This window comes from Cetorhinus maximus, chromosome 3, assembly GCF_964194155.1.
Source record: "Cetorhinus maximus chromosome 3, sCetMax3.hap1.1, whole genome shotgun sequence".
NCBI classification, from domain to species: Eukaryota; Metazoa; Chordata; class Chondrichthyes; order Lamniformes; family Cetorhinidae; genus Cetorhinus; species Cetorhinus maximus.
In genome coordinates, this window is record NC_135881.1 from 61,648,666 (window position 1) to 61,676,600 (window position 27,935).

Sequence of the window (27,935 nt, forward strand, 5' to 3'; positions counted from 1 at the left end):
TGCTGTTATTAAATTCCCCATTGGACCCAGCTCCCACCCCTGCCGGGAGCGCTCCTCCAAAACAAATGCCGTGTTTCACGCTGGGCAGCCCTTAATTGGCCATCCAGCATGAAATCGCGTTTCTTCCCCTGGGTTCACCTTACCTCTATCTCGTGGGTTGTTTGTTGAATCAGCACGTGATGAAGTGAAAACAGTTTTTAGCTGAATATGTATACTTTGTATAAGTGAGCCTAAGACAAGGGTATATATTTAATATTAAGGGCTGATGTTATGTGTGAAATTCATTCATTCATGTCTTCGATAGTCTGCAAAATTACCGGACATAGTTTCAGCAGATCCATTCTGCTTCTGTTCCTTGATGCTCTCGAATCACTTGTGTTCATAATGATAAACTGAGGGCAGCATAACCATGGAGCATATGAGGGCAATATAATCAAGATTATAACCAGAATGACTAGAGGAGATTGAGAAGAGTTAAGGACACTTTTCCAGCTCCGTGTTATTATTCTGATGCTATGTGTATGTATCTTCGATGTATTATGATTTAATGCTAGTATGGAATGTAGAGATCAAAGGTAGAATCGATGTAAGAGTGAACCACTGTATGTGGTATAGTGTCATATCATGTCTCATTACAGGCCTGATTCTGCATTGTTACAAATGCATGAGTCTGTACTTCAGTGTTTAAAGTATCAAGACAAATTAGAACAATAAAGAAGTTCCAATACATAGTAGAAAAAATGGACAGAAACCCTATTCAGCATTCTATGATGGTATTCAGCGCTAAATAGTCTGCTGATATTATCTAACCCCATATAAAGAATGATACTTTGATGAGCTGCTGTTGCTATCATTACCCCATTGTGATCTTCAGGAGACAAGAGGTAAAGGGAGAAAACTGGAGAGAAACAATAATCTTCTGAGTAATCGTACTGTAATGCTTCACTTAAAACAAGCACATCCCGGAACTAAATCTTCAACTAATTTCTTCCATTCTAAGTGACTATTTGCTTGAGGTTGCTTTTGAAATATTTATCACAGGAGAGATTGCCTTGATTGGGGCAATAATTGGTGTCAAAACTCAATGGGGTTTGTCGGTTTACATGATTGAATCTTTTGTAAGGGTATATCAGTGAATGCCTACATCTGCAGCTCCATTCTGCTGACAAAGTGTACTAATATACGCTTTACTCCCCCTTGTAATATCAGGCCTGCCACTCTTCTGACAACCTATGATTTACTGAACAGTCTCTTTATAAAATAAATGGAGTTATTGTAGTGTCCACACTGCAGTCTAGGAAATGAGTCTTATAGTACGGCAGCCTTTTAAAACCGCAGAAGCTCTATTTTAGTTGAAAACAAGACCTTCAAGATTTAATGTGTGCTATAAAATATGTAAGTTTAGATTACAAACTGAAGTGGTTACATTTACACAGTTTATAGGAAACATAAAAACTTCTGTTCTAGTCAGTTTTGCCACAATTTATTTCTGACTCCTGCCATATAACAATCATTATTCTTCAGCACAGAGTATCATACAGACACTTGTATGTAAACCCTAACAAATTTCAAGACAAATATACAATACAGTAAATAAAAAGATAATATTCCTGATTGGGAGAATATAGTACAGATTTTTACTTCTAAAGTAATGCTTTACTGCATTGACTTTATTTACATTAAGAACTACATTATATACAATATCATTAGTTGATAGAACCAAATTTATTATGGAAAAATATTATTGCATTATACAGTTCTATAATCCCATTTTATATGGAAAAAAACCTAACAAAGCAGCACTGGATGTACAGTATTCAGTGCAATTCTATCCACTTACACTGTACTCTGCTTTATTTTTACACAACATACAAATGCTTTAAAGATTACGTTTTTCAAGTCAACCAAAATTCTAAAGAGCTATTAACAGCATAAAATACAAATGTAATACATTCAAGTTAACTAAGAAAGAGCATACCTGGAAAACAGTTACTGTGGAAAGTGTGATATAAACCCATACACTGGGTTTGAAGCCTTTAAAATCATGAAAACAGATCGATGACAGTGTTCTAACAAAAGACTGCTCTATCCTAAGGGCAAATTTGAGGATACCATCTTCAAAATACCATGACACTTTCACATAATTATCGTTAATACTAAGGCAGATGGAATCTAGGACATGAAAAACAATTATAGTGCACAGGGCATTGAGTGTCATCGTCTAAGTACTTCATTGAAATAAAGCTAAAATCTGACAAGAACCCACATGGAATACTTCAACTCAGAAAGACCAAAGTCTTTTATAGTATATCCTTTTGGCTGTCCAGTGCATACATGTTGCTATCATGAATGAACCAAAGCATATAAGATTATTCTTAACATCTTATTTATTGTATTCTTCTTTCTAGTAATTTGTTTCAGGTGTTCGGAGCAGACCGGTGTTGCAGATCGTGCCCTGGGAACAGAGGATGGAGCAAAGGGTGAAGGTGAAAAGCTGAAGCAGCAGCTGCGGCTGCGGCTGGGTGGGGGGCAAATAGAGTTGGACAGAGAGCGGTGTGCGGCAGTGGATGAAGTGCCAGGTGGGCTGGGTGGATAGCCGCTGCAGGGATGAAGTGCAGTGGGTGGCCAGCTAGGAAGGCAGCGGGGTGAGCAGGAAAAATTGTCTGAGCAATTGGGGAAAAAGTGAAGGGTGTGATATGTGGCTGAGTGATATGGTGAAGCTGGGCCATAGCTTGATGGTGGGCATTAGGATGGAGAGCGGCTGTAAGAGTGGCTGCAGCATGATGCTGGAGGAGAGTGTGGTGAACGGTGGTAACAGAAGAAGCAGCAGCAGCAGCGGCAACAGACGGCTGCTGAAGGGAAACTGGTTGAAATGATGGTACTGGAGAGAAAGTAATGGCTGCAGCTGATGATGGGAATGTCTTGGCTTGTTTGGCGAGAAGTTGTTGCTGGATATGCTGCTGTGCCTGTAATTGTAATTTGCTATATTTTTCCATTTCTTCAGGTGTGAAGATTATAGGTTGGCTAACCAGAGAGGGAGAGATTGATTTAGTACCCTCCATAAATGGAGGATCCATTTCATCAACATTCTCTGAGTTAGTGTTGTGATAATCAAACATAACCTCTCCCATTGGAACAGAATTTATATCACCAGAATCATAAAATGTCTTTTGGGAATTCTCCTCTTTGACCACCATTGAACCATCTGCCACAGAGGAAACAATGTTGGACGTATCTTCAGGGATTGGAGTAACATTATCTTCAGCAGGTTGTACTTGATATATAGTCAGGCCTACCTGTTTGTCCTCAGCAGTTTGTATTACACTGCGCATTGAAGCTTGTTCTATACCTGCTTTGTCCTCATGTACTTTCAGAACAAGGCTCTCTTCTTGGTTGATAGTAGATGCTGCTTCATTTTCAATCCATTCTGAGTGTTCAGGCTCATCTGCTTTGTCACTGTTATCCCCTTTGTTGATATCAACTTTTTTAACACCTGCCTTTTTTGTTGTAGCTAATTTTCCAATTAAAGACACCAAAGTTATATTATCCATGGAGGGAGGAAGCCTGGGGCCACAATAACCTTGTGAAGGATCTTTCAGGTTTAGACCCAGTGCATTTGATGCTGATGTTAAGTCTTCCGTGCTAATTGTTTTCTCTTCAATGTTGTTACATTGCATTGTTTCTAAGAGGTGTTCTGTTATCAGGGATTTATTTTCATCTTGAATCATTTCCTTCAATGGGAGAATGGAACAGCCAATACTCTCATTCTTCTGCAATAAGCTAGGTTGGGTTGGGCTGTAATTCTGCATTGTATCTTCATTCTTTATTGTTCCATGGTGCTTTCCTGTTTCTCTTTTTACCTCATGATAGTCACGATAGCAAAGAGGTGACTTTATATGATAGACTTTGTCTTTTGAGAAAGATCTAGTATTCCTGTGTCTTGGCTGCCTCTCACTAGGTATATCTTGCCTGTACTCTTCCTTATTTCTAGAGCATGACCTTCTCAAATTGGGACGACTACTGCTTAAGTAATCTCTAATGGGACTTTCTTGTCTATTCCAACTATGCCCTGACCTGCTCCTAAATCTACTTCTGCTTCTGCTGTGAGGTCGGCTACTGCTGGAGTTCCTGCTTCGGCTGTGCATTCGGCCTTTTGTGCATGTGTGAGTCCTTTGGGTGCTGCCTCGGTTTCTGCTTCGACTGACACTTCTTTTCCTATGGTAATGGTCATTATCAGAGGATAATGATGACATTGATGAATAGCTGTGCCTTTTCTTTTTAAGTCTGGAATGACATTTGTAATCATAATGTGACCTATGATGTCTTTTTGAACAATACCGAGACTGACTTCTGTGACTGTCATCACTTGATCTATCAAAATAATTCCTACTACTGTGACTAGTCCTACTGCGGTCACTTGAGGTATCAGAAGATGACCTAAATGATGAACCATGGGAAGATGAATAGCTTCTGGATTTTCGGCAAGCACTTCTGTTACTTTCTGAATCATCTTCATAGCTACAATGTGAAGATGATTTACGACACTTTCTGTGGTGCTCCTCAGTGCTATCAGTGTCATTACTGTTCAGATTTAGGCTGTCATGTCCGGATTTGTGCACCTTTTGGTCTTCACATATTTCTTTGGAACTGCTTAAAGAATTAGTTGGTGAAACCTTTTGCTTTTTGTTGCTTAAATCAAGAGGAAAAACTGATTGTTTCTTGATAACGCTGCTGCTGATTTGCTCCAATTCCTCACTAGTGCTAGAATGCTCACCCTGTAAAAATCGTTTTGGGGTTAGCTTGGAATGCTTTTCCTCTTTCAAATCTTCTTCTGTACTCTGAGGTCCTGGGTCTGTTATTTTCCATGCATATTTCCCCTCTTTTTTCAGATTATGGCTGTACTTTTTTCCTTTCTTTATTTTGCTCACATTTTCTGCATGACCAGGCTCTGATTTCTGCATAGACTTCTTGCTAGATTTGTGGTGGCTCTTTCTTTTCTTTGATTTGCGTGATACTACTGGTTTTCTCTGGTTCAGCCCTTCCTCATTCTCTATACTTCTATTTTGTGCTTTCATTATGCATGCCTCATTATCATCTTCAATAGCAACAGCTGTACTTTGCTGGCGCTGCTTATTAGGTTCCGACCCTGCAATACCATTCTCTCGGTTTTTATTTCTTGACAGCTTAAAATCAAAATACAATGGATTGCAGCTGTATGAAAGGGTTGGTTCAGTCTGAGTGAAGAGTAAAAGTTCGGATGGCCACTGAAGTGTAGTTGATTCATCTCTACTCAGTACTGGAAGAAAGGGTCCAGTTATTTGCTTTGGCCTGTTTGATGGTTCCATCCTGCCCAACTTTTCTTCAGCTGCCCGTATGGGCTCTCTCTGTTTTTCATTAAACACTGATGGTTCTTCACCTTTCATTTTGCAAACATCCTGATCCAGTGTTTTCCCACCCTCTGGTTTGGTTGCCCGCTGACAAGCAGGAAGATTTAATTGCGGTGCACTCATTTTCTTGGTATCTGTGACTTCATGCTTTACATCCCTGATTTTTGAGATCATGGGACATTTAAATTCAGTGTCATCAGTCTGAAACTCTTCAATTTTATCATTATGAGCTGCCACTTTGTCTGTAGCTGTCTTCTCGGGTGATTTCATGAAAAATAAGAATGGGAAATTTGGCTTGGTTTTGCAAAGTGTAGGAGTATAACAATAATATTCCTTTTCTTCTTCATCCTTATTTTCCTTCAACATGAGTGCCTTCAGCTTTTTAACTCTTGCAAAAGGATTACTCCCAATGCCACTGTCCATCTGAGACTTTTTGGTTCGCTCATTATTTTCAGTGTATGCAGTGCTATTCGTACCTGCAGGTACCACTAACATCTCTGGTTCAGCTGCTACTTTCCCTTTGTGATTCTGTGGTTCATCTCCATGTTGCTTTTCTTCAATGGTGTCATTGAAAACTGAAGCGGATGACTCTAGCTTCAATGGAGCTTTTTTGGAGAAAGAAAATGAGACACTACCCTTGTGGGTGGGTATGCATGGGCTGCTTTTATTTGTGAACAGACTAAAGGGCTTTAAGCCTATCTGGCCTTGTATCTGTGCTGTAGACTTATCATGAGCACACTGATTACCACATGGGGAACTTTGCAGGCTATTTTCCAAGTTCTTTTTCAATGCTTCTTCTTTTTTGAATGAGGCCCTGGTATTGCTCTTTCTTCCGTTATCTCTGCCTTTAGCAATGGATCCAGCAGTGGCTCTTTTTGAGTGACTGTCAATGGCCACTGTTGTAGGTTTGAACATAGGGCCACTTCCTGGAGCACTGTGTAAAACCAAACAAAATGTCTGATAAGTCACCTTGTAACAATGAGTGAGAATAAAATGCAAAATGCAACTTCCTTTCATTTGATTCCTTTATTTGGATAACTACCTAGATATGTTTTTGTAATTTCAATATTTTGGGATTTTCCACTGACCAATAATTAAGAAAATTTGCTAAATAATCCTTGTTCTACTTAAATATCCTTCAAGCGAGGTGTCAGCTGTGGCTCAGTTCATAGCACCCTCGCTTTTGAATCAGAGGGTTGTGGGTTCATGTCCCACTCCCGGAAACCGAGAACTGTGATTGTACTCGAAAGAGTTGCAATCCGTGACTGTTGATAACTCGAAAGAATTTTAAATATCCTTCAATGTCCATGCACTGTGTAATAAAATCATCTAAAAGATGCAGTTAATGAATATTATTTTGCACTACCATACTATAAAGAGCTGTGTAAGGTTTATGACTGCATCTTAAGAACATTTCAGTGTGGTAGAGACACATGATAGACCTGCTGTAGCCTTCATAGATTGAAACAGTAATTTTTATTGCTTTAAGTTTCACACTGAGCGTATCATTTACAGTATTCTCAAAATGTCTGAGCTTTACCTTGGCATAACAATGTTGCTTTAACTAATTACTTGCATCAGTGGGGGATTATTATTCACACCCACATTCAATCAGAAGTTTATGTTGCATTATTAAGCTGCTGTCTAAGAGTATTCCGTTGATTAACTACCTCCCAAGTGAAAATGACTGCAAATTGGGTACATTAATTTTCATTCACTTCAGGGGATTCTGCACATTACCTGATGTCTGAAGAAAGAAGTCAAAGGTGAAAAAGAATATCTCCACAACTACTCCTATGTGTTGAATGTCAATTGGAAAGGGATGTGAAAAAGTTCCCAGAACTTAAATACCAGTCAATTAGTTAGTTAAATGAGCAAGATACAGGTGGTGCAAGATTTAGAACAATATATCAAATGACCTTTCACTTGTACTGTTTTGAAAACCTGTTCAGTTGTATAATTGGTAGCCTTTAGGTATCTTATGTAAGTAACGAAAGGGTTGTACATTACTATGATATAACCATTTTTATGAACATAAAGGCAATAAGACTGTGGAGCATATAAACATAAATGCACAATTTGTATTGGCTCAAAGCCAATGCAATATTCATTACTTTCTGCTGTACCTATCACCCTATTGCCCTTATATTGTTTTTTCCTAATGCTATGGAAGTTGATATTAATTTCTCAATTTATCCTTTATCTTGAAGTCCTGGTCTAATTCATAATTGCCAGTATCATTTTCAACATATCCATTCTACTCATGATCTTGTTGCCTATTTCATACATCCCAAACTTTTGAATACCCTGGTGAATCGTGTACTTAGCACCAACTCCAAAGTCCTGCACTATTCACTTGGCCCTTCACTTTGGTTTTGAAATTTAAAAAATGTGCATTATTTAAATTTTATTGCAACAAAATTGTAAGAAGAAGAATCAATGCAATACCCTGAAAATATACCACAATGTCAGTAGTGGTAAGAGCCAAACTTATCGATGTTATGTCTGTTAAAACCCCATGCAATAAATTTTAAGTATTTTCTATTTAAACATTTTAAATTGTAATTTTACAACATGTATTTGCTCTTTTTTCCAAACAAAGAATTTGGTCATTGCACATATTACCTGCAGAAAGGAGCCATAGAAATCATCAGAAAGAGCTCTTAAATTTCTTTCCTGTTGGTCTGCAGTGATTGTTCTCTCTAGTGTGGGTCTTCTACAGCTGGTAGGTATTTTAAGACTATAGTGGCCAGTAAGACCCATCTCCTTTCACTGGATATTTCCGGCTGCTGCAAGTCTGCCTGGTATCAAGAAACATGCTCTACTGGAAATGCCATTATGCTATCCCCCATATGGATGACATCTTGTCATCACGTATGCCAAAAACCCTTCTCTCTATAAGGATGCCATGACCTTGCTGTTCTACCTGAAAACTTTGATAGAATTCTGCACGCAACAGTGTTAACTTGCACTCAGGTGTGATACTCTGTGTTCCAAAGCGATCTTTCAGTCATCCTTTAGACATCTGAAAGTGATCAAGTGAAGTCGCTGACCTGAAATGAATTCACACAGCACTCAAACCACATCAATTGTGAACATTTATTTGCCTGCAAGAGTTCAGCTGACATCATTGGTGTTCGAATGCAATGAAAAGATGCTGAATCAGTTGTCAGCTAGCTTCAACTGTGTTCACAACAAGTACCTTAGGGTTGTTTGAGCACTCACAGGTAGAAATATATAAGTCCCTGAAGTTGTTGGAAATTTAACTAAGTCCCTGCAGTGTGGTTTAAATGCAAGGACTAATAATTATTATGGACAGGCTTCTACAGGTCCACCTCACAATTCCGGCTTCACAGAAATGGACCCACCAAACCCTTGACATACTCCCGCCCTCCCCTTCTACCCCCCACTGACCATATGACTCCCATCCCCCAACTCCAAAACCCCCTACCCTGTTCCTACCCCCACCCCTACCCCACCTGCTAGCCCCCACTCCCCATCCCCTCCTATCCCCTGCCTCCTACCCCCTACATTCCCAACCCCTCTCCATCCCATCCCTTGCATCCACACCCCTACCCCTCCACTACCCCAACCCACACCCTCTGTACCCCCATCTCGCTCCTAGCCCCCATCCCCTACCCACCACATCCCACCCCACTCCTACTCCCCATCCCCTCTAATCCCACCCCCTCCTAGCTCCCTCCTACATCCAACTCCCCACCCTCTCCAGCACCCCTTCACCCCTATCCCCTAACCCCCTGCTACCCCTACTCTCACACTTCACCTGCCTCTCCCACACACAAATCCCCCAACTCCCTCCTCCCTCCTCCACCCCCTTCCTACCCTACATACCCCACCTCCCTACCACCCTCCTGACCCCCACTCCCCCTTCCAGGCCAGGGGCTGGCTGGAACCGGAAGTAACGTCAGACCCAATGGAAGTGACATCAGAGGCCTGCTGAACTGATGCAGCCTGCATGGGACCATTTAAGAGCAAGGCATTTTTTGGTCTGTGGAGACTGGGAGGGAGAGAGAGACAGAAGGAGAAAGGCAGAGACAGAGAGAGGGAGGGAGACAGAAAGACAGACAGAGAGAAAGACAAAAGGAGGAGAGAGACAGAGCAAGGCAGAGAGACTGAGAGAGAGACACAGAGAGAGAGAGAGACAGATAGACAAAGGGAGGAGGGAGGCAGAGCTAGGAAGAGAAGCTGCGAGAGAGATAAAGAGAGGGAGGGTGAGAGACTGAGAGAAAGAGAGAGAGAGACAGACAGAGAGAAAGAGAAAGACAGAGAGAGAGCGAGACAGAGACAGAGAGAGAGACATACAATGAGAGACAGAGACAGAGAGAGAGAGAGGCTGCAGGAGAGAGACTTGGGGCAAGAGAAGAGCAAGACCAGCGGGGAGTAGGGAGATGCTGGTGGGTGGAAGGGATTTGAGGAGTGGGGGAAGAGGGCCGAGGCTTGAGGGTGGGGTGTGTAGACCTGAGGCTTGAGGGGTGTGTTGGGGGTAGGCCCTGAGACTAGGGTGGGGGCTGGCACACAGTCTCATGTAGGTACATTTTCAGCAGGCCTGAGGGGGAGGGGAGGGGTCTGGGCCATGCGAGCTGGGTGCTGGGTATTGTTGACTTATGGCAGTGGAAGTGGGATCTGGGAAGAACTAAATTGGGCTGTGGGGGGCAGTTGGAGGGGGGTACTGCAACAATGTGGTTTTTAGCCATACATTGGGCGTTATATTTTTCTCCCTAAAATTTTTTACACAATACATTTTTACCTTTGATCTTTCCTCTTCAGACGTAAACCTTGGTGGGATGTCCAGTTTTCTTGGGCAGTGACATGGCCTGGATGTTGGGGAGGACCCTGCCCTGGGCTATGGTGGCTTCTCCTGGCTGCTTGTTGAGCTTCTCGTCATTGCTGATGGTGAGCTGCAGCGGGTGGAGGATGATGCTGGTCTTCTTGTTGTTCCGGGCCACATTGCCCACCAGCTCCTGGATCTTAGTGATCAGGTACTCAAGGACAGCAGCCAAGCAGACAGGGGCTGTTAGGGAGGGAGTTCCAGGATTTTGATCCAGCAACAGTGAAGAAATGGTGAGTTTGGATGGTGTGTGGCTTGGAGAAGAGCTTGCATGTGATGGTGTTTCCATGAATCTGCTGCCTTTGTCCTTCTAGGTGGTAGAGGTCTTGGGTTTGGAATGTGCTGTCGCGGAGCCGTAGTGAGTTGCTAGCTTTCTTACTTCATTACACATTTTTAAATTTAATTCCACTGCACTGTTACTTATCAATGGTGCCACATTTACTTTGTTACTTACATTGTTGACTATTTCTTTACCCTGCTACCTCTCCCACCCCCAGATGAAGCATCTCTTTGTTTTCCCCAGAGTTGCTGACCCTGGTGGAGTCGGCAGAGCAGAGAATGATCAGTTTAAGGGGTAACATATCAGCTAAAATGGAATGGGTGAGGGGAATGCTTGGGGAAAATTTTGAAAATAAGTGGTAATATTTGTTTATTTTTTTCCATCATAACATGTAGGAAGTTGCACTGATATCGTCCTGGATCACTTTGATGCCTAATGATCGCACTTAATGCCTATAATGCCTAATGATCACTTCCGAACACGAATGATCGCTTCCACAAACTTAACAAGCAAGGTACGAGTGCTTCAATGATGTGCGATCAATACTCATTCTGAATTACGCCATTTGATGTCAGATCAGTACTGATCGCTTATGAGCTTTTATAAATGCTGAATCGATGGCAGATCTTTCAGGTAGGGTGGTGAGGCACATTTACTGGCTGTAGACCGTGCAGTGACAGCCATAACCTCACTACTCTGTACAAGAGCATCCACATAATTGCAGGTTACCACTGTGTAGTCGGTTTAAAGGAAGACCAGTGGTATGTTAGAAATGTTGATGTAAGAGAGCAGCTCAGTTTACTTACTATCCCAAGATCTGGGCTGCAATATAAAGGCAAAATAATAAAAAAATTACAATATTATTTTACACAATAGCTAAAATTAATAAATGGCCTTTATACATTCCGTGGTACCATGGCTCTGAAATTTGAAAAATAGGTATCTACTAATTAAGAGTGTAAAATGAATTTCATTATCGATACAAACAACTATATTTCAAATATTGATGTTTACTAACCATTCTGACTGTTTCCGTAGCTCTGCCAGCTGATGGAGACGTTTGAGTGCCTTTTCCTGTTTCTTTTCATCTTTTCTTGATCTTGAAGCTACATTTCGAGCAAATTCTCTTTGTTTTAGCTCTTTCAGTCTCTGTTACAGAAATGCAGAACATACAATGGTCAGTTGGCGTTGGTTACCCTAAATCCTGCACAATTAGCTTCTATGTGGAATATATGTTCACTTAAGGTCAAACAAGTGTACTGAGCAGTTTCAAACAACAATGGAAAAAATAATTTGTTCCTGGCTTCCACACCTGCAAATTGGGGTGGACTGCCCTTGCCACCCCACCCCTCCACCGCCACCGCAAACCTATGATAGGGCATGATGACATTGGGTTTGCAATACAATATCATAACGCCAGTCTCCAAAATTACAGAATGCAAACGGGCACAAAATCGGCAGACATGGGAATTCAGAGAGAAGAGAGTCTTTAGGCTTGTAGTTGTGACCAGCTTCCATTTTGTTGCATGACCCCGCTGCCGCATGACACCCTTGCCTATAGTCCCGATTGGGTGTGGAGCCCCCATTTGTACCTCTACTTGACCTCCTTCCCGCTGACGAGATGCTAATTGGACATCTGACACTTGATTGAATGAGCTGAGAAGGCAGGGGCAGAAGTGAGTAGGTCACTCAGTTCCCATTTCGCCTTCCTCATCCCTGACAAAAAACGTAAAATCCAGCCCCAACTGTGGCATCTTTCACTAATTAAAGAGTGATATAAATAGGAGTCAATATGAGCTTTGATAATGTACACAAAAGTTCGTTAAAATCAACTCAAATCTTTCTTTATAGCTTGCATTTTTGAAACTGCAACAGCAGATAACACAAATCACCCAAAATATTGATAAAGCAAAGATCTACAAATAATTTGGGGGCTCAGAAGAATACTATCATGTTTTAATTTAGTACCACATGGCAGACATTAAGCAAATGATCCAATCTCTTGTATCCAAAACATACAGCAGGCCACAGCAGATAAAAAAAAATCTCTGGTCCTTGCCCCAACTATATGCAATGTAGGCTTGGTTTCACTTGTTAAATCTGAAAAATGGGAGAGCAAATTGCTGCAAAGTTTTCCTTATGTGTCATGCATTGCATTTCAGCTGTCACTGTAAATTGTTCATCTGCAAATATATTTTTGGGGAAAGCAGAGAAGAAAACAGAGTTTCTACCTGTCAAGGAAAGAATTTCATGCTTTTCTGGTGCTGCAGGAAGTTGGCAGTGGAGAGCAAATGTCACTTCACTACTTGCGGTCCACATTTCAATCAGCAAAGCAAACAGACTAGCAATAAAAGCAGAACACCAAACTGCACACTTAAACTAATGATGCAGGCATCAACGAAATGGGAGACAGAAATAAGTGCAGGTATATATATATAAGGGAATTCGCTCTGGTGATCTGTGCTCCAAAAATTAGAAACACTTTTGTGCAGTGTTTTTTTTTGGATGTCACACCATGAAAACAAAACCAAGTGCAAATACAAAACGGTGAGAGAACAAGCAAACACACAGAAAGCATTGCAAGGCAGGCACAATGATATTTCTATCCAGGGGGTTTTAAAATCAATACATGTACACAACAAAATATTCAATTTTTCTGTCCTTATTAATATTAATCATGATAATAAGGTAGGAAAATTGAGACTGAGTAATTGATTGTGATATCTTCTAAGGCATGTGCAAGGTATTGTTTCCCCTTTAACCAGTGCTGATAATGTAACCTTGTCATCAATCTTCGCAACATCCTTTCTTACTTCTAGCTTCATAAAACTTGGCCAAGTTAAATAGCTGACAATAATTTAAAAAAAACAAAAAAAGATTAGCAAACAACAGTAGTCAGTGACATGATACCAGACTAAATAATTATTTCTCTTCTGCAAAGATTTTGCTTTCAAGCTAGTTTGATCTCAAAACAGCACAGCCTTGTCTGCTTCCATGAGGCTTTACAAATGGTGGAAACATTCACTGTTTGAATATTTGAGACAATTTAATATTGTGCAAAATTGAACTTTGTGACTTACGGTAAATCTGTTGCTGCTCTATTTAATTGATTCCCTAAAACAGACTTTGTTTTACAAAGTTCCAGTTCCGAAGAGTTATATTGGACTCGAAAAATTAACTCTGTTTCTCTCTCCACAGATGCTGAGTGAGCATGTTTGATATCACCATTATTCTAATCTGCATACAATTTAGGTAGGTTACCAAAAGCACATTGGGCAAAATAAGTATCCTGGACATTCTAGTACAAGGTTGAATTATTCCATTGATCAAGACCAAAGTAATTGTATAATGAACAATCATCTGAATAAAATAAACAGTAAAACAGAATTTCAGATGGCAATTTTTGAAAGCTTTTTGGCACAATTTCACAGAATTACAGAATTTTTACAGCACAGAAGGAGGCCATTCAGCTCATTGTTCTGCACTGACTCTCCCTAGAAGCAATTTATCTAGGGTCATTCCCCTGCCTTCTCCCTGTAGCCCTGCACATTCTTCCGTTTCAGATAATAAGCCAATGCCCTCTTGAATGCCTCAATTGAACCTGCCTCCACTATACTCTCAGGCAGTGCATTCCAGATCCTAACCACTCGGGGAGTGAAAATGTTTTTCTTCACGTCGCCATTGTTTCTTTCTCCAATTACTTTAAATCTGCGGCCTTTTGTTGTCGATCCTTCCACCATTGGGACCAGATTCTCCCAATCTACTCTGTTCAGACCCCTCATGATTTTGGATACCTCTATCAAATACAAACATACGAATTAGGCCACTCAGCCGCCCGAGCCTGCTCCACCATTCAATAAGATCATGGCTGATCTGAATGTGATCTCAACCCCACATTCCTGCTTACCCCTGATAACTTTTCACCCCTTGTTAACCAATAATCTATCTAGCTCTGCCTTAAAAATATTCAAAGACTCTGCTTCCACCGTCTTTTGAGGAAGAGAGTTCCAAAGACTCATAACCCTCTGAGAGAAAAAACTCTCCTCATCTCTGTCTTAAATGAGCGACCTCTTATTTATAAACAGTCACCCCTAGTTCTAGATACTCCCACAAGAGGAAACATCCTCTCCATATCCACCCTGTCAAAACCCCTCAGGCCCTTAAAGGTTTCAATTAAGTCACCTTTTACTCATCTAAATTCCAATGCTTACAAGGCTAACCTATCCAGATTTTCCTCATAAGACAACCCACCCATTCTTGGCATTACTCTAGTAACTGCTTTTAACGCGTTTACATCTTTCTTTAAATAAGGAGAACACTGTTGTACACAATACTCCAGATGTGGTCTCACCAATGCCCTGTACAACTGAAGCATGACTTCCCTACTTTTGTAATCAATTCCCTCATAGTAAATGATAACATTCTATTAGCCTTCCTAATTACTTGCTGTACCTGCATACTAACATTTTGTGAATCATGCACTAGGACACCCTGGTCCCTCTGAATCTCAGAGCTTTGCGATCTCTCACCATTTAGATAATAAGCTTCTTTTTCATCCTTCCTGCCAAAATGAACGATTTCACATTTGCCCACTTTATACTCCATTTGCCAGATCTTTGCCCACTCACTTAACCTATGTATGTCACTTTGCAGCCTCCTTACTTCCTTTTTTCTATCTATCTTTGTGTCGTCAGCAAATTTAGCAACCATTCCTTCAGTCCCTTCATCAAAGTCATTTATATCATTTATAAAAAGTTCAGGACCCAGAACTGATCCCTTTGGTACACCACTCGTCACATCCTGCCAACCAGAAAAAGACCCATTTATGCCAACTCTGTTTCCTGTTAGTTAGCCAATCTTCTATCCTTGCCAATATGTTAGTTCCTACACCATGAGCTTTTATTTTCTGCAATAACCTTTGATGTGGCACTTTATCAAATGCCTTCTGGAAATCTAAGTACAGTATATCCACTAGTTCCCCTTTATCCACAGCACATGTGACACTTTCAAAGAACTCCAATAAATTGGTTAACCCTTTTACAAAACCACGTTGAGTCTGCCTGATTGCCTTGAATTTTTCTAACTTCCCTGCTATAACATCTTTAATAATAGCTTCTAACATTTTCCCTACGACAGATGTTAGGCTAACTTGCCTATAGTTTCATGCTTTCTGTCTCCCTCCCTTTTTGAATAAAGGAGTTATATTTGGTATTTTCCAATCTAATGGAACCTTCCCCAAATATAAGGAATTTTGCTAAATTGAAACCAGTGCATCAATCTCCTCTCAGCCTTCTGTTCTCCAAGAAGAACATTCCTAACTTCTTCAGCCTATATACGTAACTGAAGTTCCTCATCCCTGGGACCATTCTTGTGAGTCCTTTCTGCATCCTCTCTAATGCTTTCACATCTTTCTTAAAGTGTGGCATGCAGACTGGACGCAATGCTCCAGCTGAGGTTAAACCAGTTTTATACACAAGTTTAACATAACCTCCTTTCTCTTATACTACATGTCCCTATTAATAAAGCCTAGGATGTTGAATGCTTTATTAATCACTCTCTCAACCTATCCTGCCACCTTCAATGATTTATGCATAAATGCACCCAGGTCACTGTACATCTGCACACCTTTTAGAATTGTACCCTTTATATTATCTCTCCGTGTGCTTCCTACTAAAATGAATTGCTTTGCATATCTTTACATTCGATTTCATCTGCCACATGTCTTCATCAACTTGTCTACATCCTTTTGTAGTTCTACACTATCCTCTTCACAGTTCACAATGTTTCGTATAATTTGCAAATTTTGAAATTATGCGCTCTACCATAGGACTAGGTCATTAATAGATAGGAAGAGTAAGAGTCCCAACACTGACCCCTGGGGAACTCCATATTTTTTCACAGAAATTTTAGTTCTTCCATCCCAGTGGAGAAGGAAGTTCAAGTTGCACCTGAGGTGCAAGTTGCACTTTCTTCATTTCTGCCCCTTGAGGAATGGCTATCTCCTGTGTGGCATTACCACTGAGATACATTCAGAACAGATCTAGCAACTCAAAATTGAACATCTCTGAGGCTGTTTGGCAGCTATGTCCTCCAGAACACAGCCAGGTAAGTCAGTAGTGGTGCTACCGAGCTGCTCTTGGTCATGGGCATTGAAGTCCCCCACTCAGACTGCATTCTTAACCGTTGCAATCATTGGTGCTGTGGGCCATCAACAGCAGGAGAATTATATTTCCTACTTTACCATACCATCAAGCCAGGAGACCAGCCTCCTTCATTGAGGAGTGTAGGAATAGCATCAGTCATTCCTAAAATGAGTTGCCACCCTGACGAAGCTCCAATATGGAGCTATATGAATGTTAAACAGAAGAAGCAGCATGTGATAGACAGAGCTAAGGGATTCCACAACCAATGGATCAGATTAATGCTCTGCATGCCGGAACATCCAGTTTTGAATGGTGGTGGATAATTAACAAGGGAAGGAGGTCTATGAACATCCCCATCTTCAATGATGGCTCATGAGTGCAAAAGACAAGGCAGAAGCATTTGCCACTATCATCAGCCAGAAATTCTACATAGATGATCCATCTCAGCTTCCCTTTGAGGTTCGCACCCTCACAGATGCCAATCTTCAGCCAATTTGATTCACTCCACCTGATATCAAGAAACAGCTGAGCACATTGGATACAGCATGGGTCTCGACAACATATGATGCTAAAGACCTCTGCTCCAGAACTAGTTGTGCCTCTCACCAAGCTGTTCTAGTATGGCTCCAACATTGGCATCTACCCGACAATGTGGAAAATTGCCCAGGTATGTCCTGTCATCAAAATGCAGGAAAAATTCAATCTGCCAGTTACTGCAACATCAGTCCATTCTCAATCATTAGCAAAGTGATGGCAGGGTCTGCTCACCGGTGCTCAATTTGAGTTTCACCGTGACCACTCAACTCCAGATCTCATTACACTCTTGGTGCAAACACTGGACAAAGAGGTGAGGTGAGAGTGACTGCTTTGGCATCAAGGCAGCATTTGACCAAGTGTAACATCAAGGACTCTCAGGAAAATAAAAATCAATGGAAATTAGGGGGAAAACTGTCCATTGGTTAGAATCATACATAGCACAAAGGAAGATGGTTGTGGTTGCTGGAGGCCAATCATCTCAGCTCCAGGATATAGCTGCAGGAGTTCCTCAGAGCAGTGTCCTAGGTCCAATTCAGCTGTTCCATCAATGACATATCCTCCATCATAAAAGTCAGAAGTGGGGATGTTCACTGTTGATTATACAGTGTTCAGTTCTCAGGTAATGAAGCAGTTTGTGTCCATATGCAGGAAGACCTGAACAACATCTAGGCTTGGGTTGATAAGTTTCAAGAAACATTTGTGCCACAAAATGGCCAGGTAGTGACCATCTCCAACATGAGCGAGAGTCTAACCACTTCCCCTTGGCATCAATGGCATCACTATCCTCAAATCTTCCACTATAAATATCCTGGGGGCTCACTATTGACCAAAAATCTTACATGCACCAGCCATAGAAAGCTAGAGGCTGGGTATTCTGTGGTGAGTAACTCATTTTCTGACTCCCTGAACCCTGTCCACTGTCTACAAGTCACAAGTGACATATGTGATGGAATACTCCCCACTTAGCTGGATGAATATATCTCCAACAACACACAGGAAGCTTAACACCATCTTGGACAAAGAAGCCCACTTTATTGGCACACCATCCACCACTTTAAATATCCTCCATCATTGGTGCATCATTCTTATAGTGTTTAGAAGATGCACTGCAGCAATTCTCTAAAGCACCTCCCAAACCTGTAATCTTTGTCACCTAGAAAAGCCATCACCTGCAAGCTCACCCAAGTCAAAATGCCATCCTGGCTTGGAAATATATCACTGTTCCCTCCTTGTCTTTAGATCAATATCCTGGAGCTCACAACTTAACACCACCGTGGGAGTACCTTCACCACATGAACCTGAATTTTATGTTCCGAGGTCCGTCGCACGCCCGACTAGAAAGCACGTAAAATTGCTCGAAATGACATAGTGCGTGTGTCCCGCGTCATCACTCATGCGTGCGAAATTGAGGTTGACGGGTACGCGCTGGAGTCGGAGCCAGGCCCACCAACAATTAAAGGACCAGTTAAGGTCATTAAAAATCCTATTGACTGAGATTTTACGTTACATATGCAAGTTTTAGCTCGTCACATGGGCAGAATGGGTGGGCAAAAAACACGTTTTAATAATTTCTTCATCCACAGGTGGGAGCACTTTCTCTGTTATCGCCAGTTCGTTGCTGTGCGAGGACAGAGTTGTCCCAGTTTCTTTGCATCTTGGGTTTGATTGTCAAGCCTTCCTTTCAGCATCTCAGGTCCTCATCTTCCCTGGAATGTTCCCCTGAGTATTGTAGCACAGTGTTCCTTCATTTTCAAGGCACTGCCCCTCTGCATCCCATTTAAAGGGGATAATGTATTCCGCTCGTAGAACCTCCTCTGAAGAGGAGGAGCGGGGCAGGAGAGAGAGGAGGCCAGGTGACCCCGGGAAGCATCCCAGGCACAGACCATAAGAGGAGAGGCACAGGCTCAGTTGGTGCAGGGCCAGCAGGGAGGCCAAGGCGGGAAGGCACACCAGGGACGCCACTACCCAGCGGCTAGAGTGTTCAGGCAGTGCTCCAACTACCTCCAGATGTCCAAGGTCCAGTGCCGCAGGAGGTTCCAGGGACAAAGTGACAGCAAACTGTCATGTGATGGGTCCAGAAATCACCTCCAACTGCGTGGGCAGACACCCCTTGCCGGTGGTTTTGAAGGCCACAGTGGGCCTCAATTTCAATGCCTCTGGTTCTTTTCAGGGCTCAGTGGGGGATCTGTGCAGCGTTTTTCAATCAGCTGCACACAGTTGTGTCAAGCTCATGACTGATGCTATCTTTACACACGTCCGCACATTCATCCACTTCCGGACAGACGAGGCGAGCCAGGTAAGGAGAGCACAAGGCTTCGCTGCGATGGCTGGGTTCTCCCGCATTCAGGGTGTAATAGATTGCACTCATGTGACCATCAAGGTGCCAACAGGTGAGCCTGGAGCTCTCGTAAACAGAAAGGGGTTCCATTCAATGAATGTTCAGATCGTCTGTGACACAGGTTCTCCAAGTTTGTGCCCATTGCCCTGGGAGATCACATGATGCTTACATCTTGCAGCATTCACAGATACTAAGGCTGTTCATGGCTCCTGCAAGAGTGGATGGATGGCTCATGAGTGGCAAGGGCTATCCCTTGAAGAGGTGGCTGATGACCGCACTCTGTCACCCAAGAACTGAGGCTGAGGAGAGATACAACAGGAGTCATGCCTCCACAAGGGCGGTGCTGGAGAGGACCATCAGGCTGCTGAAGATGCGCTTCAGATGCCTAGACTGATCAGGAAGAGCACTGCAATATCCCCCAGAGCATGTCTCCCTTATAGGCCGGGATTTTCCGGCCCCGTTGTGGGTGGGACCCGCCACAGGTGAGGTGGCGCTCCAGCCAGAAGTTCAATGACTTGCGGCGGGACTAGAAGATCCCGGCGGTGGGCGGGTGCAGAAAACCCCACCCATAGTCATCACATGCTGCGCCCTGCACAACCGGGCTCTGTCAAGGGGGGCCTGCTGAGACTGAGGAAAGTGAGGCAGCTCCATAGGCCACAGAGGATGACTCAAGTGATGGTTCAGAGGAAGAGCCTGGGGAGGCACAGGGTGAGGACCTCAAGGCAGAGGACAGGAACCCTCATGGAGGCAGGGACACCAGGGATGCTTTGATCCAGCGAACCTTCAGCTAGGAATCCAAGGCATCGATGCCTCATCAAGCCAATGGCACTGTCTCCTTTGCTAACAATCAATAAATGAGAACTCAACCCTGTACACCAGCACCACACAACACCATATGTTCACAAGCTTGTGCTGCATCTGGCACCTATTCAAACCATCCACCCAACTCAACCCAATTAAGTCAATTAAATGTTTATGTTACTTAACGTGAACAAACAAAGAACAAAGTGTCCTTCCCTAACACAAATTTCAAAATAATTAATGCAAATAATGTCACCTGTGACATGCCCCTGTTGTGCTCAAGATGCCTTCAACTTATGTCTGTGGCTGCTGCATCTTGGTGCCGCACCCCACCCCCCCTCCCCCTTTGCTGTCGGTGGCATTGGAGGCAGCCTGCTGACCCTGCTGTTCTGGTGGCCCTGATGACCTTGGTGGTTGTTGTCAGGCCGTCGGAGTCTGAGCAGCTTCCACCAGGGTGGGTGCATCCAGCCCCATGGCTGGGCACTCCTCAGCCATCATCAGGTCATCAGATGCAGTGGCCACTGGCAGAGGGGTGGAGGAGCTGGTGTCCTCAGGGTGGGTGCGTCCAGCCCCATGGCTGGGCACTCCTCAGCCATCATCAGGTCATCAGATGCAGTGGCCACTGGCAGAGGGGTGGAGGAGCTGGTGTCCTCGTCCAGAGCGCCCTGAGAGGGGACCATAAAGACGACAGGCAGCTTATCTGCCAGTGTCAGGTGCATTTGCATCTCCCTGCTCACCACTGATGGACGGGCACCCAGCAGTGAGACTAGGTACCTCATCCATCTCTCTCACTGGCTGTGACCTCCTGAGGTCATTGCCTGTGTGAGGGCTTGCAGGTCTGAGTGCAACCCCAGGAACCCCTGAGTCTGCTCCTGAAGCCGCCTCTCCATGAAAGTCATCATTTTCTCCATGGAGGAGGCTGTGTTAAAGGTCAATGCCGAATTCATGCTCCGCATGGATTCCTCCATGACGAAACTATGGCACACAGACCCTCATGGATCTCCACCAGATTTCCCCACGCATCCTGCTGGACATCCAGCAGCTGCCGCCTGATGGATGACTCCAGAGGCTCGTCATCTGTCTCAGATATCGTGTGGTCCTGGTCTCCAGCTGTGCTCCCACTGTCGGCTCCCTGGAACCTCTCTGCCTCTGCCAGCTCCTCATGCGAGTGTGATGTGCCCTCACCATTGTGCATTACCCGCAGAGCCGAAAAAGTAATGCACACCAACGTGTGAGTATCTGCACTGCTGCCTGGTTCAGAGAGATGATGTAATGCTGGTGCAGGTGTAATGTCTTCCTTGGAGCTCAGTGGAGGGTCCACGGGGTCGCTGGCGGCTCCTGCAGATGGCACATCCGTGGGAAGAAGACAAAAGATCAGTACGTTCAATCATCAAAGTCACAATGCATGCTAGGTGGGCAGAGGAGACAATGGAGACCTGCTGCATGTGCCATCTGCACTGGAGCTTCAATGGGCTCTCTGGCTACGACAGTTCAGTTTCTGATGAGAGGAGCCCGTTATGTTTCCAGTACCCACTGCGCACACATCTGTCACCACCACTCTTAGCTTCATCCGAGACCCCTGCCTCACCGCAACTGGAGGAGTGAGCTGGCCCGTGGCATTCCAGCTCCATTGTATTGCTTCATAAGGAAGCATGGATTTGGCATTCCTCCACCTGTTCTGCGACGCTCCGCAGCGTTATGACTGCTCTTCCCCTGACAGGGAAAAAATAGAAAGCCTCGTTATTGCTCCGTCCCCCTGAAGGTCCTTTCCTGGTCCCACCCCTCCCCCCAACTCCTCACCCACCTGAGCATTAGGCGGGCTGTGTCACTGTGGCACATCTCACCTTGCAATGCACTGAGGCCAGTTGTGCTGACATCCCAGCCTTGGCAGGGCAGGCTTCAGTGCCAGTTGGCTTACACATTCTTAGACCCCTGAACGTTCCAAGCAATGGGCACCTGACTAATGTTCTCTGCACAGGTCCATGCCAACTCTGCACCTACCCTTGCTGACCGCAGAAGATCATTGAACTTTATGCGGCACTGAAGCCACATGCGGCGCACCACATTGTACCCACTGACCTGGGCAGCAGCCTCTGTCCAGGCTTTCTTGGTCAGGTGGGGCGGCCTTCTCTTGCCGTCCCTGGGCATTAAGGTATGCCGCCTGGCACTTACCTCCTCGACCAGCACTCCCAGGCACTCATCTGAGAAACGGAGATCAGAGTGCCCACCCGACTTGTCCTTCTGCCTTCCATGACCACCAAGTGCTGAGGCAATGATTGCACACCAGGACACTTCTTGGGATAGCTTCAAAACAGCTCGTACAGCCTCCCCCACAACTCCTGGCAGCCTTCAGGGAGCTGCCTTTCCCGTTTTTGAACACACCGCCGGGTCCCCATTGGACCTGACACCCAATGCATTCCCACCCCTGAGCACGGTAAAAACAACGGGCGCTCAGTGTAATATCGCATTCACAGCGTGATCTTGGCTGGGAGTGGATTTTACATCTGCTTCCAGTTGCGTCGACTTCAGGGGCACCCCAAGGGTAAAATTCAGGTCATGGACTGCAGCACCACCTTCTCATGTGCAATTAGGGATGGGCGATGAATGCTGGCTTTGCCAGTGATGCCCATATCCCGTGAATAATTTTTAAAAAAGTTTAAAGATGGTACAGCAGCAACCTGAATTGAATTAAATGAACATTTGGTACATTACTACAAGGTGCTATAATCTCTAATTGTTCAGGGACTGTTTATTTCTTTGCAGTGTCTCATAACAGAAAGCTTTATTGCTGTTTTGGGCTAAACATGCCACAATTATATTCCTAACCTGATCTTAGAGTCTGTGCATTTCATTATGCTGGACTGGCAGTCTCCTTGGAAAATGAACATACCACAGAAACCTATAAACTATAGTATTTCTGTACAATACTGTATACTCAATTTCAATAGTCTGCTTCTATTTGATCATATAGAGCAAAAAAACATTGAACCGAAGGATCTGACCAGGCACAGTTACATCAAGTGTGCAACACAGAACCTGACCATTTGGCATAACTGCTCTATGCTCCATTAAGTGCCCTTGGCTGCCTGAAACTTACCATCATTTTTTTAACCTCAGAGCCACTGGAGACTTGTATCTCCTGGTTGGACCTGACCATTGAAGGGTAAAACAAAAATGGCAAGAATGTAGGGTGGCTCGATTTTGAGAAGATGTTCAACCAGCAGCCCTGTCTCACCTAATCACTTTGTGTTGTGGGAGAACTCTAAATTAAATGAGTTGAACATTGTGGTTTAGTGCAATGGATGCCAGCCAGCTGATGCATTGGTGCCCCTTATGTAGCTCTGATTCATCGCTGGTGAGGGAGAAGTAGGAAATTGAATGCAAGAGCATTTATTCAGTAAGTTATTTTATGGCAAATTATATACAATTAAGCTCAGTAATATATTTCTATCAACACAAAAATATTTTTGTAAATGCTGTTGAATACTGAGAGCATTTGTTTGGTGACTGGAATCACTGTTAACAAATCAATAAATAATCAAGTTAAATGTTACTAACAAAATAGTATATAGTATGAAAAACAAGCACTCAAGGGTTGGTTGATGGCTGTAATGTTATGCAACCTAAGGATTATGATGATGAGTGTTCTAAAGTGTTTGGGCTTTGTTTTGCAGGTTTATTGGATCATCTAGTGCTAAGATTCGATAACAGTATAATTCATCTACGTATCTTTTTTATTAAATGTATTCTTGGGGTATAACTGCAATGCATTTGTATGACATTACACAGCAGGTTTTTTCCCAATCAACGAATTATTACATTTATTACATAAATTCTGTAATGCAATATTACTTTGGCAAACATATGAAATTCTACTTTGAGTGCACTTATTCCAGGTTTATTCACTCTCCTTCGGATGGTACATAGATACATTTTTAAATTTTGACTTAAAAGAATTTTTATTTGGAATGTACAATTCAGTCCCTTGAAATCTTTTGACTTTAATAAGACTATTTATGACTCATTTCCTTTAACCTGAGGCAGTATATATTTCATTCATGTTAAAAACATGAATGGCTAACCTTCTCTCAGTAAATTCTATCTGGAGAAGTCAGTGGCATCCCCAACGCCCCCCGGTAATAAGCTATTCTGTAGAAGACAGTGTAACATAAATTCCCATCCAATTTTAAAAGTGGGACCTTGGATTTTATCCAAAATAATTAAACTCATGGGGATCGTTTAATAACAATAGATACAGTGAGGGAGACCGTAATACTAGTTTACAAACAGGTGATTTATATTTAGAAAAGAACATACAGGAATAGCCAGGAGTTGACATAACATAATGGTTATGTTATTGGACCAGAAGTCTAGACTAATGATTATGGATATGAGTTCAAATCCCTCCACAGCGGCTGGGAAATTTAAATTCAGTTGAATACATGGAATGATTGGATTTTGATTTTTAAAAAATCCATCTGATTCACTAATGCCCTTTAGGGAAGAAAATTTGCCATCTTCACTGGGTCTAGCCTGTGTGTGACTTCAGGCCCACAGTAATGTGTTTGACTTGTCTCCAAGATGGACTAGTAAACAACTCTAGTTCTATTCATGAAGGCATTTCACCTCCACCTCCTCAAGGTCTGTTAGGAGTGAACAATAAATGTTGGCCTTGACAGACATGACACTCACATCTTGTAAATGAAATTTAAAAATACACAATCAGTTCCTCAATGGCTGAGTTGGTAAATTCAGCATCCAATTATGACACTGAGCCTAGGAAGCAGGAAGCGAGAGTTAGGGTGATTTGATACAAAGTAGAACAAGCAGCGTAAAGAAGCTGCCTTTACTTTAAAAGGCAAGTTGGCAGAGTGGCCCCTCATTAGAGGTGAGTCCCTTGATTACAGAGGAGAAACATCTGCCAAGTCCAGTGACCATTTTTGGAACGTATGTATGTTAGGATCAGGCTCGAGCAGTGATGCTTCCTACAACTCTGCCTGCCCGTACTCACTGAAGGATGACCACTTGGTAAGGTACGACCTGTACAACCTGTACAAACCTAACACAAGTCACCACTTTCCAGAAAGGAGATGAGAGCAAGCTTTACAATTGAGTAGGAAAAAAATGTACAATTAAAAGCACTCTTCGAGGATGGTTTATTGCTACATTTTACAAAAAGGGAGAGGCAAAATCATGGAACTCAGTGCAGAAAGGAGGCCACTAAATCTATCATGCCTATGTCAATGGTCGCTTCTTCAATGGAGTATCTACACAAAAACTAGGAATGCCTGGCAAGCTGGTGCTGACAGGAATGGGGAATGGGGAAAACTGAATGTAGCCTGAAGGTACTGGACAAAGTTGTAGACTGAATTCTTTTCTCAAAAGGGGGAGGACGCTACAATATGATAGCATGAAATTTGATAAAACATCATTGGATACAGAGCAGCACAGGGCTAGTCGGAATTGGAATACTTATATAGTACAAGTTATAAGGTGAAAGCAATGGAGGAATCAGATGCCAAATCGCAGAATGCTGTGTAATAAACTAGCAAGAAGGTTTTCTATGAGATTGTCATCGAACTTGTGTCCCTTGGGTATTAGTACCCCAGGATAGTATATTAGAGTTGTAACCAGTAAGGCTAGAATTTCTGGATGGACATATAATTGTGTGCATTCCCCTGAATATAAATCCCTTCAGCATATTAACACTCCTGAAGGATAGGGTAACCTCCAGGCAATGAAAATCAATAAAACAGTAATTCAAAAGAACATGAGGACAAAAAGTACTGGGCAGAACTTCATCCAGCTACAATCACACTATAAGAGCAGTTTTTCTCACAGAATAATCATGAAACCTAGGGGTGAATTTTAATCTTCCTAGCTCGCAGGAATGGGGTGAGTAGAGGTTAAACTTGTTTCTGCGAGCTGGCCGCACCTTTCTCATGCCCCCACAATTTTAACTCAACGCAGCCTGGCTGTGTGTCAGGCACCAATCTCAGGCAAGCAGGATCTTTATTAAAAGGTCAGAATTATGCTCCAATGTCATCACATCCAACCCCGCTGCATTTTATCCTACCCACACCCAGACCCACTAGCAAAAATATATAGCAATGGCTCTGATGATGTTTTTTTGCCTGCTTTGTGAGGAGAGTTTCCAGCTTCCGGATTGCAAGCTTCAATACTTTTAATGACTTATAAACCTTTAGTAAGCTTTCTCAACTTACGATTGGTGGTATTCTTGCTTCTTCGTTTTGGATGGATTGTGACATTGTGGGGTGGGTGGGGGGGTGGTGATGTGCAGCAGCCACAACCTCAGCAACCAAAGACACCACAAAGCCTCATAAAAACACCAGATCTTTGGGCGGGAGGAGGGGCGGTATAGCTGCACACAGAAGACCATATCCACCACACAGAGTCTACAGCCCAAGAGTCACCTTTACTGGACCTCTCTGAGGAACAGTGCTGGAGGAGGCCATCACAGGCCTCTGCAATCTCCTGTAACAGATCCTGCTGCCTGCAGACTTGGGATCATTCCATGTCAGTCATCACAGCTCTTCTTTTTATGACATTGCATCCTTTCAAGATAAAATTACTGTAGTTAAATTCAGGAAGATAAGCTTTAGTTTGTGGTTGTCCATTGTGTATCATTGTGTTATTTAAATTTTATTTCTCCTTTCAGGAGAAAACAGTCACATCTCCCAGTCTGTAGTTCACAGCTGCATTAAGCAGGTGCCCAGTGTCTTCTTTGCTAGGGCACCATGTTCCCCAGTTACCTCAGCAATCTACAAGTCAGAGCTACTGGCTTTGAGAAATGGCTGGCTTCCCTTGCACACAGGGTACAATTGACTGCACACATAATCATCGGGGCACCAGGAGAGATGCCAGCAAATTCCATCAGCAGAAAAGAATACCACTAAATCATTGCACAGTTAGTGACCAATCACAGCAGCATCATTGTGCAGGTCTGTGCAAAGTAACCCACAGACCTACCAAAGTGATTTTATACTCTATTTTCACATTCTACCAGCCTCCCATTATTTGACCATATGAGGAATATGGCATGATGGCTGCCAGGTGACAAGGTATAACCCCTGTCGAGCTGGTTGATGACACTTCTGTGCAAACTTTCCATGCCCAAGCAGCACAGATACAATCAGAATGGGGCACAATCAGAACCCTTTTAGAGCCAACAAACGGAAAGTTCAAGTGGAGGTGTCTGCTTAAAATGGGGGCTCTAGTTACTGGTTCACTGCAGTTCATGTTCTGAAGATAATACAAATAATCTAATATCAGCAAATATTAGGGTGTTATGGCACAGCCGATGGTAAATGCTGAGTTCTTCAAATCCCAAAAGGAAACTTGAAATAACTGCCACAACTTGCTTTGCAATTTGTATAAGTTTTGAGATGCATGCCCTGAATTCAGTAATAATAAGACCACCAAGTCTTATAGGTTTTTACAAAACTTTGGATTAAACATTTATTAATAGAAAAAATGACTTTAAATACATACATAGATCTTCAGGTTACTACTATGATAACTTTTAAATCCCTTAATCAATCTAACTCCCAATTACACTTTTGTTAAGGCAACAGTAAGA

The 27,935-nt window shown here is 42.9% G+C and overlaps 1 protein-coding gene across 2 annotated transcripts in view; it reads right to left on the minus strand.

Moving 5' to 3' along the window:
• Nucleotides 1-1,469: 1,469 nt before the first annotated feature.
• Nucleotides 1,470-27,935, minus strand: part of znf804b (zinc finger protein 804B) — a 630,264-nt gene continuing 603,798 nt past the window's right edge. For both annotated transcript variants that reach the window (XM_078538458.1, XM_078538459.1), the window contains 2 exons: nt 11,535-11,665; nt 1,470-6,321 (listed from right to left, as the gene is read on the minus strand). In XM_078538458.1, coding sequence (XP_078394584.1) covers nt 2,418-6,321; nt 11,535-11,665 — 4,035 coding nt within the window. In that variant the 3' untranslated portion in view covers nt 1,470-2,417. The remainder of the gene's footprint in view (nt 6,322-11,534; nt 11,666-27,935) is intronic.